Source organism: Saccostrea cucullata, unplaced genomic scaffold (genome assembly GCF_032062105.1).
Source record: "Saccostrea cucullata isolate Sc308-1 unplaced genomic scaffold, CSIRO_AGI_Scuc_v1 ctg1813, whole genome shotgun sequence".
Classification (NCBI taxonomy): domain Eukaryota; kingdom Metazoa; phylum Mollusca; class Bivalvia; order Ostreida; family Ostreidae; genus Saccostrea; species Saccostrea cuccullata.
The window spans coordinates 167,283-186,107 of record NW_026923580.1 but is presented as its reverse complement, the minus strand read 5'-3'; the positions used below and the strand labels follow the sequence as shown (position 1 = coordinate 186,107).

General features: G+C 31.8%; 2 protein-coding genes across 2 annotated transcripts; one reads left to right on the top strand and one right to left on the bottom strand.

Moving 5' to 3' along the window:
* Positions 1–944: 944 nt before the first annotated feature.
* LOC134264415 (uncharacterized) lies at positions 945–12,913 on the top strand. The gene is made up of 7 exons (XM_062746707.1): positions 945–1,073; positions 1,311–1,445; positions 1,607–1,717; positions 4,092–4,780; positions 4,958–5,023; positions 5,323–5,379; positions 6,126–12,913. The coding sequence occupies exons 1-7, from the start codon at positions 1,009–1,011 to the stop codon at positions 11,018–11,020; spliced, it is 6,018 nt and encodes a 2,005-aa protein (XP_062602691.1). The 5' UTR covers positions 945–1,008; the 3' UTR covers positions 11,021–12,913.
* A 1,176-nt stretch (positions 12,914–14,089) lies between these two features.
* Positions 14,090–18,477, bottom strand: LOC134264411 (uncharacterized). The gene is made up of 5 exons (XM_062746704.1): positions 18,386–18,477; positions 17,829–17,949; positions 16,159–16,193; positions 14,669–14,806; positions 14,090–14,265 (listed from the first exon to the last, which is right to left on the bottom strand). The coding sequence occupies exons 1-5, from the start codon at positions 18,456–18,458 to the stop codon at positions 14,090–14,092; spliced, it is 543 nt and encodes a 180-aa protein (XP_062602688.1). The 5' UTR covers positions 18,459–18,477.
* Between the last annotated feature and the right edge of the window lie 348 nt (positions 18,478–18,825).

The window sequence follows — 18,825 nt, the reverse complement described above, 5'->3', positions numbered from 1 at the left end:
TTCCTCCAACTTTTTATCATCAAACTTCGGACGTGTTTCTTGTGTCTTTTTAGCATCGATTATCTCTTTTCACGAATAAAAATAATCCCAGACAACAATCTGTTCACTATTACTAATCACAAGTAGCCTTTCACAAAATATTCCCTTCGAAATTGATTCCTTAGCCTAATGAATTCGAAGCGTAACCGCCATGCAATCCAATTTACACCTTGCGTCATTTTTCAAAATTTACGACAGACGGTTAGTGCAATAATTTAAATTCGAAAATATTCACTTGTCTGTCTCAAATGTATATAAGTAATGAATAACAAGTTTATAAACTTCAATGGGAATTGAAGTGGGTCGGTCAATTGATCAAATCTTCTGAGAAGGCCTTTAGCCTTCACAGGATTTGATCACGTGACCGACCCACTTCAATTCCCATTGAAGTTTATAAACTTGTTATTTATTTCTTAATTAACGTTGGGCAAAATTGACTGTGTATAATTTGTGTGAAATTGAAATATATTATTCATTTGTATCAACCTCATTATAAAAGTATTTATTTGTATAAACCTCCATTTTAAAAGGGTTTAATTATTTTTTATCAAACTATATATTATGATTACAGCTTTATCTTGTTTAAACAGTGGAAATAGATCATATAAAATAATGTTTTCATATCCGCCCTTGTCATATGTCATAATTGCTTTTAGTAAATTTGATCTAGTCATGTATTGTGGGTTAATTAATATAAAACTCTAATGTAAAATGTAAATGTAAAACTGTAAAATATGAAATAGCATATAGCTACTCGGTGTTGAAAACAATGTCATATAGTAAGAATTTCCCAAGGTTTGTGCATGGTTAGATGTGATGTTTTTCAATCCAACTCTTTGGATAAAAAATTATTCAATTCGAAATCATGGGAGTTTTAAATAATAATATTATTAAAACTAACCCTACCAATTTTGAATTGCAGTAAGAGTCCATTTTGTTTGTACATCGATGAATTTGATGCATTAAGTAATGGGAAACACTGCAGGAAAATTTACACAATCAGGTAGAAAGAAGACAAACAAAAATAGTCGAAAGTAAGTAAATAAGGTCATATTTCTATATAAAATAACAGATTATCTGCATCAGAGACCTATAAAAAATATCTATATTATTTTCATTAATAGCATTTTTATGTTGTTTAGAATCATGTCTTGTGGCTAGTAAACCCTAAAGACCACAAAAATGAATACAGATTACTGCACTTCGACTTTTGTAAACATTTCTTTTACCTCTTATAAAGATGCATAATGCATTCAACTTGTTCATTGAAGAGAGGCAATATGTACACCATCAAGGTGTGATACAAGAAGAGTCTATGAGCATGAAGAAAGTACTTGTACTGCAGAAGTTATCCAGGATCGGACTTCTATATCACTATCTGTCCGCACAGTGGTCTCATCTAATCTGTAAGTAATTGTACATGACATACATGTATCAAATGAATGATTGCAATTTATTTATTTCTTTGAACTTAGTTCAATTAAATCTTAATTTTTTTCTGATTATGTTATGAGGTACTGTAGGCAAACAGCGGCATTTTAGGTTTATATCTATTTTTTGTATATAGAAATGATCCTTCGCCGTCAACATCATCACCGACAACATCATCATCAGCTTCATCACCATCAACTTCATCACCACATGGCAGCAATTCAGGGCAATCTACACCACCTTCTTGGTAATTATTTTTATGTCCTATGATGAATATGGTCTGGGCTTGCATATATAGTATTTGTCATGTCTGTATTCTGTCCTCCCATTACACTTTTTATTTTGTCCATTGAACATATCTCTAGTTGAAATTTGTAGCTTTCAAGGTTAAATAAAAGTTAGCCTACAAAACGTATTGCAAGTACATAATTGGATGTGCATTGGGTCCAAACTGATTAAAATAAGTTGTTCTGATGTGCCTTCCGGTATTGTATCAGAACAGCTGGTTCAGATTGCATCAACTTTGCTTTTGAAATCTTTACGACGTATCAATGCATGTATAATCAATTTGAAATTATATTCAGACTTCGGTAGATGTAGGACCAGTACATTGAAAAAAAAAACTACCTCATTTATTTATTTAGAGTAAAGCATTTTAAACATTTTTCTGTAACAAAGTCAATGTAGGATGGTGTGCTGGAATGAATAAATGTTAATCCATTTGTATATTTTAACTGGTACGTAAAGAGGGCTTAATTGACTTTACTTTTCAAAAGTTCAAAAGTTACCGTTTCAATTGGGAATTTTTAACCAAAAATTGACGATTGTTTTATGTTATTGTGAAGTTTTACTGTTAAATAAAAATATATTTAAAGGTTTATTTCCTTCTTACATCTTGATGAATCATTTATATCTCAAAATTCAATTTTGCTTTACATATAAAGAGCACTGAAAAATTCCATTTGCATGTCACTTGTGATATTTCCCCTAAAGAACTATATGCGGTATATTGCATATATTTGCCCCTACAAAAGTCAAATTTTGAAAACTTCCTGAAATGTGCTGAATTCAATAAATTGTATGAGAAATATAAATTAAAAGAAAATATTAAAGTTTCAAAGCAGTGTATTCACAATTTTTGTTATATGACGTCACAAACTAGTCCAATTTTATATCCTTTTTTCAGAAAGAGGAAAAAATGGACGAAATTTCAACAATTTTAGCTTTAAAATTTATAGAGCGCAAGTTTGTTCAGGAACAATATTGACATATTTCATTGATATTATCATTCTACACATTATATAAAAATATTGATCCTGAACACACATGCGCTAGGTGACTTTTACTCAAAATATCGACGAAATATGTACATTTTTCTGTAAAATTCATAAAAAACTGAAATTTACGTCATGTTTGTGATGTCTTTGCGTACATATGACGTCATTACTTATGAAAATATTCAGTGCTTTGAAATAAGTATATATACTCCCCTGTTAAAGAACTTTCTCCATCAAAGGTTTGATTTGGGGGGCAAATATTGGTTAGTACCGAATAAAGTTCTTTGGGAAAAGAAGGAATAAATTTTCAATGGGGACAAGGTCCTTTAACAGGACCTGGATGCAAGCTAGGGTTATTAAGCACTGATGTTGTTGTTTAAAATGCTTGCATTGAATGCTGTATTTTAAGTTTTAGTGACTTTGGCGAACTACAGGGAATTGGAAAAGTGGCATACTCCTTGTTTAATTTAAGAGATCAATGAAACAATATTGTAGGCCAAATTTTCTGTTTGTCTTATAAGACATGATGGAGACTGCATTTTATATAAACATAATTATTTACCTTTAACTTACAACATATATATTAATTAAGTTTAAGCAGTTTATTTGTACATGTTATTCTGACAAGTAATATGCAAACAAAACTTACACATGATGTTTTTGTAATGTTTTGTCTGATGCCTAGATGAAATGCGACATTTGACTTACTTTTTATATACCGTATAGCGGGTTTATTTTGGCGCTTTGATGGTAATCCTCTTAAATTTTAATATATAAGGCTAGAATTATTGGCATACCTTTGAGCAGACAAAACGCAAACTTTTACCCGCTAAGAAAACCCGTTATGCGGTACCTCATTTGCTCATATCCAGTTTTTTACAACAAGCAATACACAGTTTGTTTATGAATTTGATGGTTTTTGTATATGAAGGATATGAAATGTGATACATGTACATGTATGCTTTGACTACATCTAGGAGGAAACATCTAAGTTCACATTAAGTCCACCTTAAAAAGTATTTGTTAATACTTTAAAAAATCTAAAAATATTTGTTAATATGATAACTGATCAATTTCCTGTTGCCATTAGTAAAAAAAAATGTCGGCAGAAGAAAATTCAAATTTTAAATAGAATAAAATTCCTTTCTTAAACATGGTGTTTAAAAGAAACAAACACGGACAGAAACATATTTTTTAAATGATATTAACATTTCTGGAAAGGAATGTGACTCTTAATGCAATGTAGATTGTGTATAAATACTATCAATGTGATTGTTCCACAAAGTAAAATATTATTTTACAAATTCATGTTTAACGGCTATTTTTTCCCTTTTGAATTTATAGGCCGCTTACACGACAACAGTCAGTTAATGCACAGGCTGCAATGGGTTCCTCAGCTCCGCATTATGAAGCAACATCAGGAACCATTAACTTTTGCTTACTGGCACGCATTCTGCTTGATGTGTGTAGTGATGCCATGAGAGATCTACTGCGATGCAAAATCAAAGGAGGAGAAGTTATTCTTACACAGAAAATTTACCAGAAAAGAAACAAATTAAACAAATTGAAAAATCTACATGATGCTCAAAAGAAATTGATAATGCCTCCAAACAATGAACTCGTAAGATACAATTCTCTTGATTTCTCATTAATGTACACTATAATGAGAAATGTCTGTCCTTCACAAATAGAGTCAGATTCTAGTTTGCAGGACAAATGGGGCAAATTTCCAGATGCCAATGATTTGAGCCTTCTTGCTGCTTTAGAAAGAATTAGGCATTGCAGAAATGACTTTTTTGCTCATAATACTTCTGCAAAAGTTAATGACACTGATTTCAATGAAATTTGGTTGCAAGTTGAAGTTGCAGTTAAGAAAATAGACGAAAATTTGGACCCTTCAATTGTTGGTATTTGTTATATTGATGAGATGAGGAAACTAAAGGAAAATCCAAATATAGATCCAAAAACAACAAGCCTTTTCCAGCATTTGGCAATTTTGGAAAAGCAATTGATAGAAGCATATGAAATGACAGGCAAGTCAAATCAATATCAATTTTACTATGAAGAAAATTCTATTCTATTATTGTTTTTACATTTAAACTGTATTTAAAAAAAAAAACTTGTTAAGGTTATTACAAAGACATACGTTTGTGTACAAAATCATTAGTTAACTTGCATTTATTTTACCTAGCATATGTCCTTTGTTACAGTTGAGACAGATATCAAGTTGGAAGAATTACTTTACGAAAGAAAAAAGTGTAGGAAGACTATTTGGGGTATGGTCTTTTAGGAAACATTTAAAAAAAATTCTAGTAAGTTATATAAAAACAATCGTGGTTAGGTAAATATTAAATAAACACATGGTAGAGCAGGATTAAGCGTTTTCACTACAGGACTACAATCTTAAAAAATCCTCATCTCCACCCGTTAAGGATAGATAGGTTTGAAAATGATCTTTTCTGATCCTCTTCACTTATTCTAATAAACATGACTGTATGTGTTTCATTTCTTTAGGAAATTATAAGTACATAAATAGGTACTGAATGTTTTATGCTTTTATTACTTATTATTTAAGGGACCAGCAGGTCAAAGTTGCAGGTGGATATGTACAGACCTGAGGACCCAAATATTGGTAAGGCAAATTCACTTTGCTAGGCTGTTTTTTAATCACTAAACCCCACAAATTAATGTTTACAAATCTCCAAGGTTTTGCATGTTTAAGATATAGAAAATAATGCAAAGTAATGATAGAGCTTCGTAAGTGTATTGGATTACTTGTAAAAATATCTTCCCTGGGACTGAACGAGGGGATGGGGGTGATTGGGGGTTAAAATATATATTTTTGCTGATTTTACATGATAACGATTAACCAATGGATAATTAATTAAAATCAAATTTTATAAATCTTGGATTTAAAGCAGGTTTCATTGAAAGGGTTTCGAATTAGTGCTTTTTTTATCTGAAAGAGAAGGTGATTTAGTGAGTAATACGGTACAAAGGTCTCTTCAGTTGAAATGTTAAATATACAATTAAACTTCAGTACCTTGAACACTGTTATGTCAATAACTATGGATTAGTCGAAGTGATTTGGTAGTCTGCATTGCTTATTCTTAAAGTAATTACTGTAGATATTTCTGATCATTGGATATCTCCAAGATTTTCACGGTTCCATGGAGTTTAAGATAAATTTGGACTGTATTTGTTTGCTGATGGTTAAGCAGTCTGTATATGGTCTTCAGCAGATGATTGACATTATTTTATGTAAAAAGAGTTAATTTCATTTGTAATTATACACTGCAAAATTTGTATAAGTTTTCAATAAATTGTTTTATTTATTTTTAAATCCTCAAAATGACTGTACAGTTTTTTATGTTTCAGCTCAGACAGAACACTATTTAGCAGGGTTTGTAAAGGAAAACCATTATTATGTAGAAACTAGAGTTTATCAAGATATAGAAAAGTTTCTGAAGGAGAACAGATGTGCCATAATTGTAGGGAAACAAGGAACAGGCAAGACAGAGATTGCAAATCATTTAATGCTGAAGAATTTGAAAGACTTCGTAGTGCGCAAACTGAAACGTCCTCATGAATTTGGAAGCTTAGTGAACCCGAAAAAGAAACAAATGTTTTTTATTGACAATATTTTTGATTGCTCTGATAGTGATTTGGCTGATTGGTGGAAAAGTTTTGATTACATCCAAGAACTAGTTGGATCTAAAAGTGACCATCAGACATCGTCAAAGAGTGCTAATGACGAGTCTGATACAGATGATGAGGGTCCAGAATTTATTACATATGTAGTCATGACGACTAGACCGAATGCACTCAATGTAGCGAGAGCGCAAATGAGGAAAAATCACTCCTTGCTGAAAGATTATGTTTTAGATATCAGCTCTGATCGCTTCACTTTAAGTAACAAAGAGAAACGATTGATCTTGGAGGCCAAAATCAAATATGCAAAACATGTAAAAAAGATTGAAGAACATTCCTTTTCTCCGGAAGATTGGAGAAGTATTTTCAAGTCCACTCCTCCATTTGGATATCCCTTATGTGCCCGATTATTTGCTTGTGATAAAATATATAGACGAGATGGCCCCGAGTTTTTTTCAAATCCCCATCGATATTTGGTCAGTAGACTAAAGAAGATAATAGAAGAAGATATTTCGGGCCGCACAGGAATGCTTTTTGTTTTATTACTAGTTTCTGATATACAAAAAGTAACTCTGCAGTATGATGATGATGAGCAGTGTTGGGAAATTCTTTCTGATCTTGATCTTACTCAGGAGTTATCGCTAAAAAAGAAAGCAGTTAAGAATTTGCCTGAGGCAGCAGCAGAACATCTCGAGGTGTATCTGAGAGAATCAGATGGTGTATATAAATTCATTCACCCTAGTGTCGGAGAAGCTGTGGAAAATTACTTTGTAGAAAAATATACCAACAAAGCCATTGAAATATTGCCAATGCATATTTTATTCAAGAAAATGAACTTAGAAGATAAAGAAGACAAATGTTTGCCACTTTTGACACCTAATTTGCTTGAAAGTCTGGCAGAGCGACTTTTGCGAGACATTATAGAAAGGAAAGGTAACATCTGTGAGATTTGTAAGTATGATGGATTAAAAAACAAGAACTTTTCTGTTGTGTTCTTGAAACAAATTACAAAAGATACACACTGTTTTCAAAACATTTTGAAGGCTGAACATACAGATGGATTTCCATTCATTTACTGGTTCACATTGTCTGCCCTGCAGGACACAGTTCTTGAACTTTTGAAACATAAAATATTTAAAAACGTGTGTACGGACTCTGAAATGTTTGTACAGTTTGGGTATTCTCTGTTGGCTTCCTGTGCTTCAATAGAAAAGAAGAACGTTACTGAATATATTTTAGATCTATATTCAAATGAGGGTATTCAAAATTTCTGTAGAGGGAGAAAATGTTCTGCAATTGATGAAACAGTTCATAAGGAAGCAACTCCTTTGCTTGAAGCATTTAAGTTCAAAAACGAGGAAGTTGTACGACTTTTAATCAGAAAAAAAGCAAGATTCTCATCTACAAGTTGGAGCGGTTGGTCATTCCTACATTCATGTTATGAGGAGCAACAAATATGTTGTCTTGAAATTCTTGAGGCGATTCTTGCTTTCGACAATTCGAAATTTACATCAGATCAAAAGGACACAAACGATGCTTTGAATTATAATCAGATATTAGCCAAGTGGGAAAAGACATTCCATGAAGATGTAGTGACAAACATTGATGATTCAATACGTAAACATGGGTCTCTTGAAAGAATTTTACTAGATTTAGTTAAAATTCCTAATTTTGAAATAACTAGTGGGTTGCTGGATGTTTTCTTCTCGCTTTCTGAAATCAGAAAATTTTCTGAAATGAAGCTCCAAAATCCACTAAATATTACTGATGAAAATGGAAATTCAATCCTCCATCTCCTAGTAAAATTGAAATGTTATATCCCTGAAACTCCCAAAGGACGCAATTACGTAGATAATAGTATTGATCCAGTAGTCGAAATAGTCGATGAAGACATGGATGAGAAGTTAAAAATGTACCCAGAAGAAGTAACTGGTGAAGAACAATATGATGTTGTATATAAACAAATGGAAAACCAAAGTGTCCTCTTACAGATGATTCGCAGATTATGTATTAAAGGTGTGGATATTAATATGAAAAATAAAAAGGGAGAGACACCTCTTATGATTGAAATCAGCAAATATAATCCATCTCCATCAGTAGAGATAGTTAAAAGCCTGTTGCACTACAAAGCAAATCCGAATGCACAAGATGGTGTTCAAAGAACCTGTTTACACAAACTCCTCTTTCAGAATTATAAGGAAAATGCGCCAATTGAACCTATTCTTGATCTTTTGATGTACAACGGCGCAGATATTAATAAAACTGACAAATATGGCATTAATCCTATTTTTGCAGAAATACAAAGGAAAAAACCGAGAACAACTATTTTAAAAATCCTAATAGATGCACAAATAGATTTGAGCATAGTTGGTCCATGTGGAAAAACAGCACTTCATATTGCTCTATCATCCACATATGATGAAGAAATTGCAAAGGATGATATCATTAAGACTCTTTTAACATCAAAAAGTTTGAATGTGCTTTCCTGTGATGAAAAAGGATTGTCATCATTTAGGATTGCCATGGAAGATACAGAGTATAATGATGTTTTGAAATTGATTGCACTTCACAACTCATGTCCATTCCCTCTTCATTCTTGTATAGTAGAAGATGTAAAGGAAGACATCAAGATTCGGACTCTTATGCATTTGACATCAAGTGGCGAAGAAAAGTTCAATGTATCAAATAAAGATCAAGATGGTAGGACACTTTTAATAACAGCTGTTCAGAGATGTCCAAGTATGGTTAAACTCATTGACTTCTTACTGACCACACACATTGACATAAATGCAAGGGACACTTACGGAAAAAATGCTTTGTTTTATTTAATTTCATCCGACACTGAATTTAGCGTTCGTGAGACTGCTCTCATCTTGCTTCTCGACAAAGGTCCATCTGTTCATGAAGAAACTGAAGACGGGAACTCACAATCACCTCTCGCACTAGCAATGCAGTTTATAACAAGTAGATCACACCTTTTTGAACGTTTGGATCCTTTAGAGTTTCCATCGCAAGAAATGACCAAAAAAATTACAACAGAGGTATCCCTCGAAAAGGATAATACAAAAAAGAAAGAGGCACAGTTCTATGATTTCTTTGATTTTAAAGTTGAAATTGTTCAGAAAATTCTCGATATTACAACAGTTAACCTAAATTTTGCAGTTGATGAAAAAGAACGGACGTATCTTCACTACTGTGCAAGCTCTCGGCTAGCAGATAAAAAAACACGTACTGTTTGCGAACATCTTGTAAGACTTGGTTTGGAAGTTGATAAGAAAGATAAAGATGGACAAACGTGCATTGATATGGCTTTTAGATACTCTGTTAAAAATTTTGATACACTTGTTTTCTTATTGGAAAAGAGTAGAAATTTGAAGGAACTTGATATAGATGGATTATTAGAATTCATCAACCTTGAAAACTGCCTTTACGATGAGCTGGTTAGATATTTGCAGCAGAACATTTTTCCTTGGACTAAACCAAAACGCAACCTTTTTCAATATTTGGCCTCCATCAGCTACGATCCAAAAAGTCAATCGAAATCTGAACGTGATACAGTATTTGATGGTCTCCTGAATTCATTTCCAATAGATCAAAAAAGCAAAACAGGAAAAATTCCATTGCACACTGCTATTGAAGAAAATGCGAGTGTTTCTTGCGTGCGAAGTTTTGTACGAGTAAGTAAATGTTGTATAAATACACCTGATTCTGACGGAAACACAGCACTCCATTTGATTATAAAATCTGATAGAGATGACACTGATGTATGCACTGTAGTTAAGAAGATGCTGAAATGTGATGTTTTTGTTGATATCCAAAATGAAATGCTAGAGACGCCAATAATGCTTGCTGTTAAATGCCCTAAAGATCGTACAGGAACAATAACTGAACTTTTAAAAGCAAAGACAGACCTGTTTCTGACAGACAGAAGAAAATACACCATCCTTCATCATTGCATTGGAGCACCAAAGAATGATATTGTCGTGAGCTCTTTACTATCTTCGTTTATTGATAGTGATCGAACGATTCCAATAATAGAAAAGAACACAGACGGTTATACACCATTAAATCTTGCCGCAAAAAACAAAAAATTTAGTAGAATATTATGTATACTGAAACTATTAGAAGTGAAACAGTGCACAGCGTATACAGTGGACCGACAGGGAAGAACGCCACTGTTCAACACAGCGTTCTTTTTAGAGGGAGCTAGTCCATTAGTAGTACTTGAAAGACTCTTGCGTGGGTATATATTTCTCATGCATGGAGACTCTCCCTCAGTGACTAATAACAAAGGAGAGACTGTATATGATATTTGTAATCAATATGGCCATAGACATCTGGAAAACCTCTTGGAATCTGAGAAATCAGAGAAAATGTTCACAATAGTCAAACAAGCATGGATTGACGTATCTTCCAGATACCATATACTCAAGAATAATGATAACGATCCAAAATTGCAGTTTACAAGTAACGTGGAGGAAATGTTTAGAAAGCTAATTTCTGATTCACTGCCATTTTTATCACACGTTAACTTTGGTAATATAAAGAATGTAGAATTAGTAGAGGAGGAAAGTAATCTGTCGAGTGTTCCAGATCTAGAACAAGAGACGACTATGAAGTGAAATGTAACGGTATTTGATTTTCGTTGAAGTCCCTATTTGAATGTTGAATTGAACATTAATCTGTTCTAGGAGAATGGAAACTTCAGCGACCTATTGAAGAATAATATGTACTTTGCATTTGTGTAATACTATTGTTCATGTATTTCAAATTGAAATTGCAATATTATTTGTATTAATTTTTATTTATTCATTTAAGTATTGTATATTCAGTTTCAACTAATTTTCGCTTAAAGCTCGAGTGAGCTCTTCTGATCACATTTCGTCTGTTGTCCGTCTAGCCGCCGTCTGTCTTTAAACATTTCACACTTTTGACGTCTTCTTACGAACCAATCTTGGGTGGAGGGGATTCAAGTGTTTAAAAATGAATGGTAATGTCCTCTTCCAAGGGTAGATAAATGATCAATTTTTTTTAAAAAGTCATTTTTAAATATTTAAATTTGTTTTACACATTCTGTTATTTCGTACAACAAGTTATTAAAGTTTCTACATAATTTTTTTTTTCATTTTAGAGAGAAAGAGAGAAAGATGAGAATTTTGGCATATTTTTAAAATCTTTTTTTAAGAACTGTTGTGCCCCTAAAATTAAAATTGATGTGTCATCTTCATTACATGGTGAACGTACAAATTTACTCAAATTTGACCCCTGGGATAAAATTGGACCACAATAAGGGATTAAAGTTTTTACAGAAATATATGAACAAATTCTTGAAAAATCTCAAAGACCAAAGCGATGATAAGTCATATTAGTATTAGTATATCCACAGGTAAAATAGATTCTCGTTTGTTCAAATCATGACCCCCGGAACAAGGGTGGGGGCAAAATTGAGAATCAAATGTCAACCAAGGAACATATCGAAAAAAAAAATAATTGAAAAAGCCTGTTCTGAATGACACACAAATTACAATAACTAATATCGAATGGAAGCTTCCTCAGGTAGTGTGGATTTATATTTCTTTCCAATCATGAACTTCGCTGCTAATGGGTTCACAGTGGGAGATGGGCGTTTTACACAGGAATAAATAGGAAAAAGTCTGTCAATGAAGACAAAACGGTGCCATATTGACTTAAGTGAGAATAGTGTCCCATTCCCAAGAATGCCAGAGCTACGGCTACTCATACTGATATGGAAGCATATATAGGGTTTGTAGATATATCCCCGGTATGTCTGTTCAAATCATGATCCCTGGGATAAGAATAGTGCCACAATGGAGTATACATAGGAATAATTATAGGAAAACCATCTGCCAATGAAGTAAGAGCAGGGCCATATTGACTAAGGTGAGCATTGTTTCCAATGGACCTTTTGTTTTGATGAAGGCTAGGAAAATGCGTACGAGTGAAATTAAATTGTTATAATACTTGACCTTTTAAATATGATGAAAATTTGTTCAACATATATTCATTACGATGAGTCCAATTCCTTAAGTTAACTTATAATGATAATTTGAGTCAAAACTTGATGCACAGAATTTGTTATTTGTGTGTTTTTAATGCTTGGTGTAATTCTCAAAATGTCAATTGATTAATTCCAGACACCTCTGCCGCAAATAAGGTATATTGAAACACAATTACATGTATATGTTTATTTTGTTACATGTCTTTTAACAATTGATGGCAGCTATCATGTTTTATTTCATAACGCAATTGTTGAGTATTTATAAAGATTTTTGAAATGGGAATAGTTTTTATTTCGATTAAATTTGAGAATACATGCAGAAACCAGGGAAAAGACAATTGTGTGTATTCATGATTCATGCCTTGAGAACAACATTTAAAACTGTACTTGTTACATTTTAATATGGAATGTGTTTAATTTTTATACATTGATAAATTATGTCCGTTGTGAATGTAAGTAACCTGTGAACATTTATCAGTTCTTTGTATATCAAAACATTTATTATAAAATTTAAGGTAAAGACTAATGAAAAAAATTAATTGATCAATTTATTGAATCCATCGACAATGTACTATTCATGATTCATGCTTTGAGAACAAGATTTAAAAATGTACTTGTTACATTTTAATTTGCATTGTGTTTATTTTTTATTCATAAATACACATGTAAATCATGTCCATTGTGATTGTAAATAACCTGTGAACATTTATCAGTTCTTTGTATATTAAAACATTTATTATAAAATCTAATGTAAAGATTAATAAACAAATCAATTGTCAGGATCAATTTATTAAATCCATTGACAAAAAGAATCACAAAACAGGGCAAAATCACGGACCCTTAGAAACACCATAGGTAGGATCAGGTGCCTAAGAGGAGTAGGCAAGCCCTGTCTGCCAACCGAACCTGCTTTGAGCCCTGTACATGTATACTAATGTAAGACCTTTGCAAAGGTAGAATGAGTAGTCCATTGTTTGATTTAGTATCATATAGCAACAGCCCTCGAAATTGTATGAAATATGTCAGACAAAATACATCGATAAACTCCCTCTTTGTTAAACTATGTAATAGATTTTATTATTAAACGCAGAAATTGTGAGATATCAAAAATTTTTCTTCTTTTCATCAAGGGCAGATAACGCTTCAAAAACTTTAAACGTGCAAAATGACTGTCTCTTTGCATGATATCAGTCTTGTAAATTTGGTTCATTTTACTTTTATCGTTATCTAGCTTTGTCTTTTTAACTAGCTTAAAAATATTTAAAATCGTTCAAAATCTCTTCGTTTAAGTTTGAATACCTTCAAATATGTAAATAATAACGTCAGTTGATGACGATTTGCGACTTCGTTTGCTTAATATTATATTCTAGTGCTATAATTGTATCATGTAAAAAGTGTATTGATCTAACCAAAAATGCTTATTATGATAAGGAAAAAAAATAATTTTTATTCGATCATTGCATAAAGGAAACCTGACATATGGACATATCGATGGCATCAAAAGAAAAACAAGACAAAAATTCAAATGACTTTATATATCAGGTAAATCACAAATTTTACATTTAACATCAAAAAAGGAGAAAATTTTGTGGACAGCCAATTAGCATTTACACATAGGTATAGATGGATCGTTTTCATTATTCTCCGTAGAAGAGAAAAAGTTTGTGTTTGGCTATATATAAGCCGACATTTCTACAACTGATTTCCCCGCTATAGGCCCTACGTTCTCTAACAGACAACCCTCTGCACAACTCTGCGATCTTCTCAAAGCAGGTGGTTTTACACGAGAATCCACTATTTCCTTATGTTTATCAAAAACAATCTGCACAACTTGCTTTTTACACCCAGCTTTGGACAGGGCAGCACAAATGATATCAACAGAGGCCTTCCGATTGAGCATTTGGCGCCAAGTTTGTAGCGATTCGAAGACTACCTCTGTTTTGTTAATTGGGTGATTCGATTCATGAATCCATATAATACTGTCAATGTTTTCATATTCCCCAGACAATTCTGAAAAAGAAATTGAAACATTTGCAATGAAAAAATATTTCTGTTACATAAAATAATATTTGAAAGGTAACTCTTTAAGTACAATATATTGTATACATTTGTATAATTATGCAAACACAAAATATTTTTTTAATTCAAATTTGATAATTTATTCATTCAATTCTAATTAAAAAAAAGATTATGACATATCTATATCAGATATTAAATTTTAAAATAAATAATAAAATATTCTTTATTGTACATGATTGCATATTGCAAACATGACTGCAAGGAACAAACGTACCAAAAACTTGTCGCAGAAACATTTTGTATTTTTTGACAAACGCCTGAGTAGCAACAAACAGGTTTAGTATCCTCCATTCCTCGTCACGCAATGGTTCTGGAAAAGAAAAGATATAAACTGAAGATATATAATTTATTATAATCGTTATGAAATAATCACCGTGGCCTTTTGCAAGTTTGTGGTGTCACATTTTGGTTTCGCTATAAATGACGTATAACGTAACGTAAACGGAACGTCTGTAAATTACTCATATCAATCAGTGACTTTTCTTAAGGATAAATAACAAAAACTTTTTTTTCAGAAATCAGCTATATTTCTAATAGATTTACATTTGAATTGGTAACCTGAATTAAGTTTACAAAGTAAAGTCGGAGGATTTTATAAGATTTTGTCATAAGGTTAAAAATTTGTGCAAAATTTTGTATGGAATTATATAGAACGCAAAACAAAGTCTCATTTCTAAGCACCAAGGAAATTCTACGAGTTGTCTGTATTTCAGAGATTTATTATTTATGTCATTTCAAATCCAAATTAGTCATAATATATATAAATATCAATCCAAGCATCACTTTTTTGTTTGTGTTAAGTACCCTTAAAGGTTGAAATGCATGGAGAAAAGTTCTAACTTCATGTGTTTTATGCATTTAAATGATCCGTTCGTTTATGCAATTTAAAATAAATGGTAATCATCAGAAAATTTACCCAATTTGAAATAAAATGAAATTTATTATTGTCCAAAAGTAACCAAATTCATTATTTGCATGTAAAAATCAGACGGTGATTACTTTCCTTTATTATATTTACTACCTTACTTTCAACACCTTCATATATATTTTTCTTGGTGAATGTAGTGGCTAGGTACTAGCACCCTTTAAAAAATGAAGTATCATTCTACACATTGACATTAAAGAGTTCAAAGTAAAAAAAAAGTTTTCATTAGATTTTAGAGATCCCTTAAATTCGTTTATTAATTACTTGCTTTTCTCGGGAACTACAAGCAAGATTGATTGATTGATTGTATGTTGTTCAATACAAAAAAAGCACACTAAACGTAATGTAAGGGATTAATTTTGGTAATTAAAAATATGAAACTCACCTGGGTTTACTTAACCATAGATATCTGTTTTTATGTGTTTGAAATTAAATTCCATACAACAGTTTTACACTGCGCATGTATTTTTAAGGACGGAGAAATAATAAATAAATGCAACGGTTATTTGTACACATAATTGAAGAAATAATTCCTCATTTATATTATCTGATGTGTTCATTCTTTGATAAATATCTCAGACTGGTAGCTTGAACAAAAGTTTTTTAAATAAAGTACATGTAATAAAAAATTAGAAAATTATTTGCAATCTATGATCAATTAAATTTTTATTAACACTAAATATTTTTTATATAACATCTTTAATAGACACTAAATATTATTTCAAAATCGATCATACCTCGCATCCCCTCTGGAATTTTTAAACGAGGCGTTCTGTAAAAGAAAATTAGCTGATATAAATACGAGGGTTGATCCAAAAGTAATGTCACAGTGTCCATATCTTTTATATTTGGCGTCATATTATCAAATATTATACACCAAAAGATGCACAAATATAAATTTAATTTGTTTTTAAATTTTCATTCAATAATGCTAAACTGAATTTATTTTATAGATGTTTAAAACTTAAAAGATAGGGGGTGTCGCCGCGTCTAAACCGAACGTCACAAATTAAAGTGTACTTTTTTAATATAAAAAAAGACAAACACTTAAAAAGCATCTTTTAAAAGCACCTAAACGCAAAATACTTTAAAAGACAAAAAATTACATCATTTTCTAGTCTTAAATTGAAAATTATATGACATCACTGCTATTTTTTATGAAAAACATTGTTGATTTATTCCGGCGCATTGAAAAAAGGAAATGTCAAAATGGACAAAAAAAGCCAAAACAACTGTAATGCATATTTGCTTCAAAATGGAGAAATCGCCAGTAGAGACAGTTACATTGATTCACTAGACTTTCGGAGGAAAGAATGTATATAAGAGACCTGTTTAGATGGTTTCAGCAATTTTCGGTGGGTAATGGGACATTAAATGCTCAGCAGATGACAAGAAAACCGAAAGATGGGAGGGCGGACGGAAATGTTCTATGGTGTGTGACGTTGTCAAAAAGACAGACGGATAGAGCGATATTTGAAATTTTAAGTTGGCCTTTTACTACTGTTCAATGAATTTTGACAGAAATAATTATGAAAAGAATGAGTGTACGATGGATACTAAGGGTAAGAAAGTGACATTTGTGAACGTGTTCGTGGACATCAAATCTCAAATATTTTTTTAATGAAACGAAGGGAAGCGTTTAAATGTATGACGGCGCGTATCCGTCATATGACGTTATTTAGCTGCGGCGACTACCATAATCGCACGTTGTATATAATCCGATATTTTGAAAAGTATAAATCATGTTAAATTGAAATTTTCAGGTCTGATTTGAAATAAATGTTGCTTTCATCATTTTTAATTTTGTTGTTTTACGACGACGGATAGCGATTTTATCGACGTTGTGATATTACTTTTGGATCAACCCTCGTACATGCAAGTTGGAGTACAATAATATGTCATATAAAATATACAAATGTGATTTTCGGATATACCGGTAATTTAGCAATCACATAGAACTATTTGCATTTTAATTTGTGATATGCAATCTTTTCTTTAGCATACTTTATGATTTTAACCTTTATATACTATATATTTTGCAAACCACCGGTATATTGTGTTATGTATTTAATGTATGACATCATATCTTTACATTGGTGTTGATTTTATTTCATCAGAACTTAGCAAAATCAGACCTGAGGCGAAAATGTGCAGCATAGGGAAATACATTAAAAAAATTGTATTTTACATGACAAAGGTGCAGCCGATTTGAAACACAAAAATACAATTTACATCCAGACGGTCGGCTGCCTCCGTAAACTCCGACCAGCAGATCTGGCTGGTCGAAAATTTACGGAGACAGCCGAGCGTCTGGTTGAACGAGACTACTTAATTTCCATACATCAGATGTTAAAAAAAGATTTTTCGAAGGTAAGTTGGCGTTTTGCCAGTCTCTCCTTTTGATTACCTGTATACGGAATTTCTGGTGTAGTACACAATAAGGAACAAAAATCCGACCAGAGAAGCAACCAATGACACAACAGGAACAACTGTGATTACCACACGTTCTACAGCTGTGTACTCCTCCTCTGAAAAAAAAACATATATAGTAGTACAGTAATATATATACATGTAATTATATTTTATGTAAAAAAGTTAACTATTAAATTTACCATTAAACTTTAAGACTTTGAAATAAGAAATATAATAATTTTTAAATTAATTTTTCAATCTAAAGTTGAAAGTAATTATAGGCAAATGTAATCATTTGTAATAAGTTTAGATTGAAAATTAATAAAAGACACTACCATACGTATTTTATCTATCACAGAAATCCATTTTGAAGTTAAATTGCTATTAACTATAAAATTTATCTTAGTAACACAATGTGTAATGTATTTTCTAAACACATTTGCATCACCTGTTCATTTTGGCATCAAGACTTGGTATATCGTAAATATCGTAATTCATACTGTCTTAATTTAGGTTTGCATGCAAGGCTATTTATCTGGCGTAATTTGCTACCTGTCAGACTATTTGAAGTTCCTTTAAGATTTGTGCAAAATTGAAACGTGGAATTGTTTCCACATACCGTCATGTTCTTCTCCGTAAACGGGACCTCTAAGAGAAAAAAAAAGTTAATTTTAAACAATTGATTACTACAAATAACAATGTAAATGCGTGTGAAACTAGAATACGTCACTCGATAAATCCTATTTCATTCATCAGAATTATCTCTTCCTTTTGTTCTGTGCAGCGCTTCGTTCAATATATATATAGCACACACGGAGTAGTTTTCAAGAAAGTACGGAAGCGTATTAGGGGCCGCAGCGGTATCTTATTTTTAAATTTGTTTAAGCAAATTAGTAATTTGTTTTAACAGATTATTAATTTGTTATAACAGATTATTAATTTGTTATAACAGATTATTAAATTTGTTTTAACAGATTACTAATTTGTTTAAA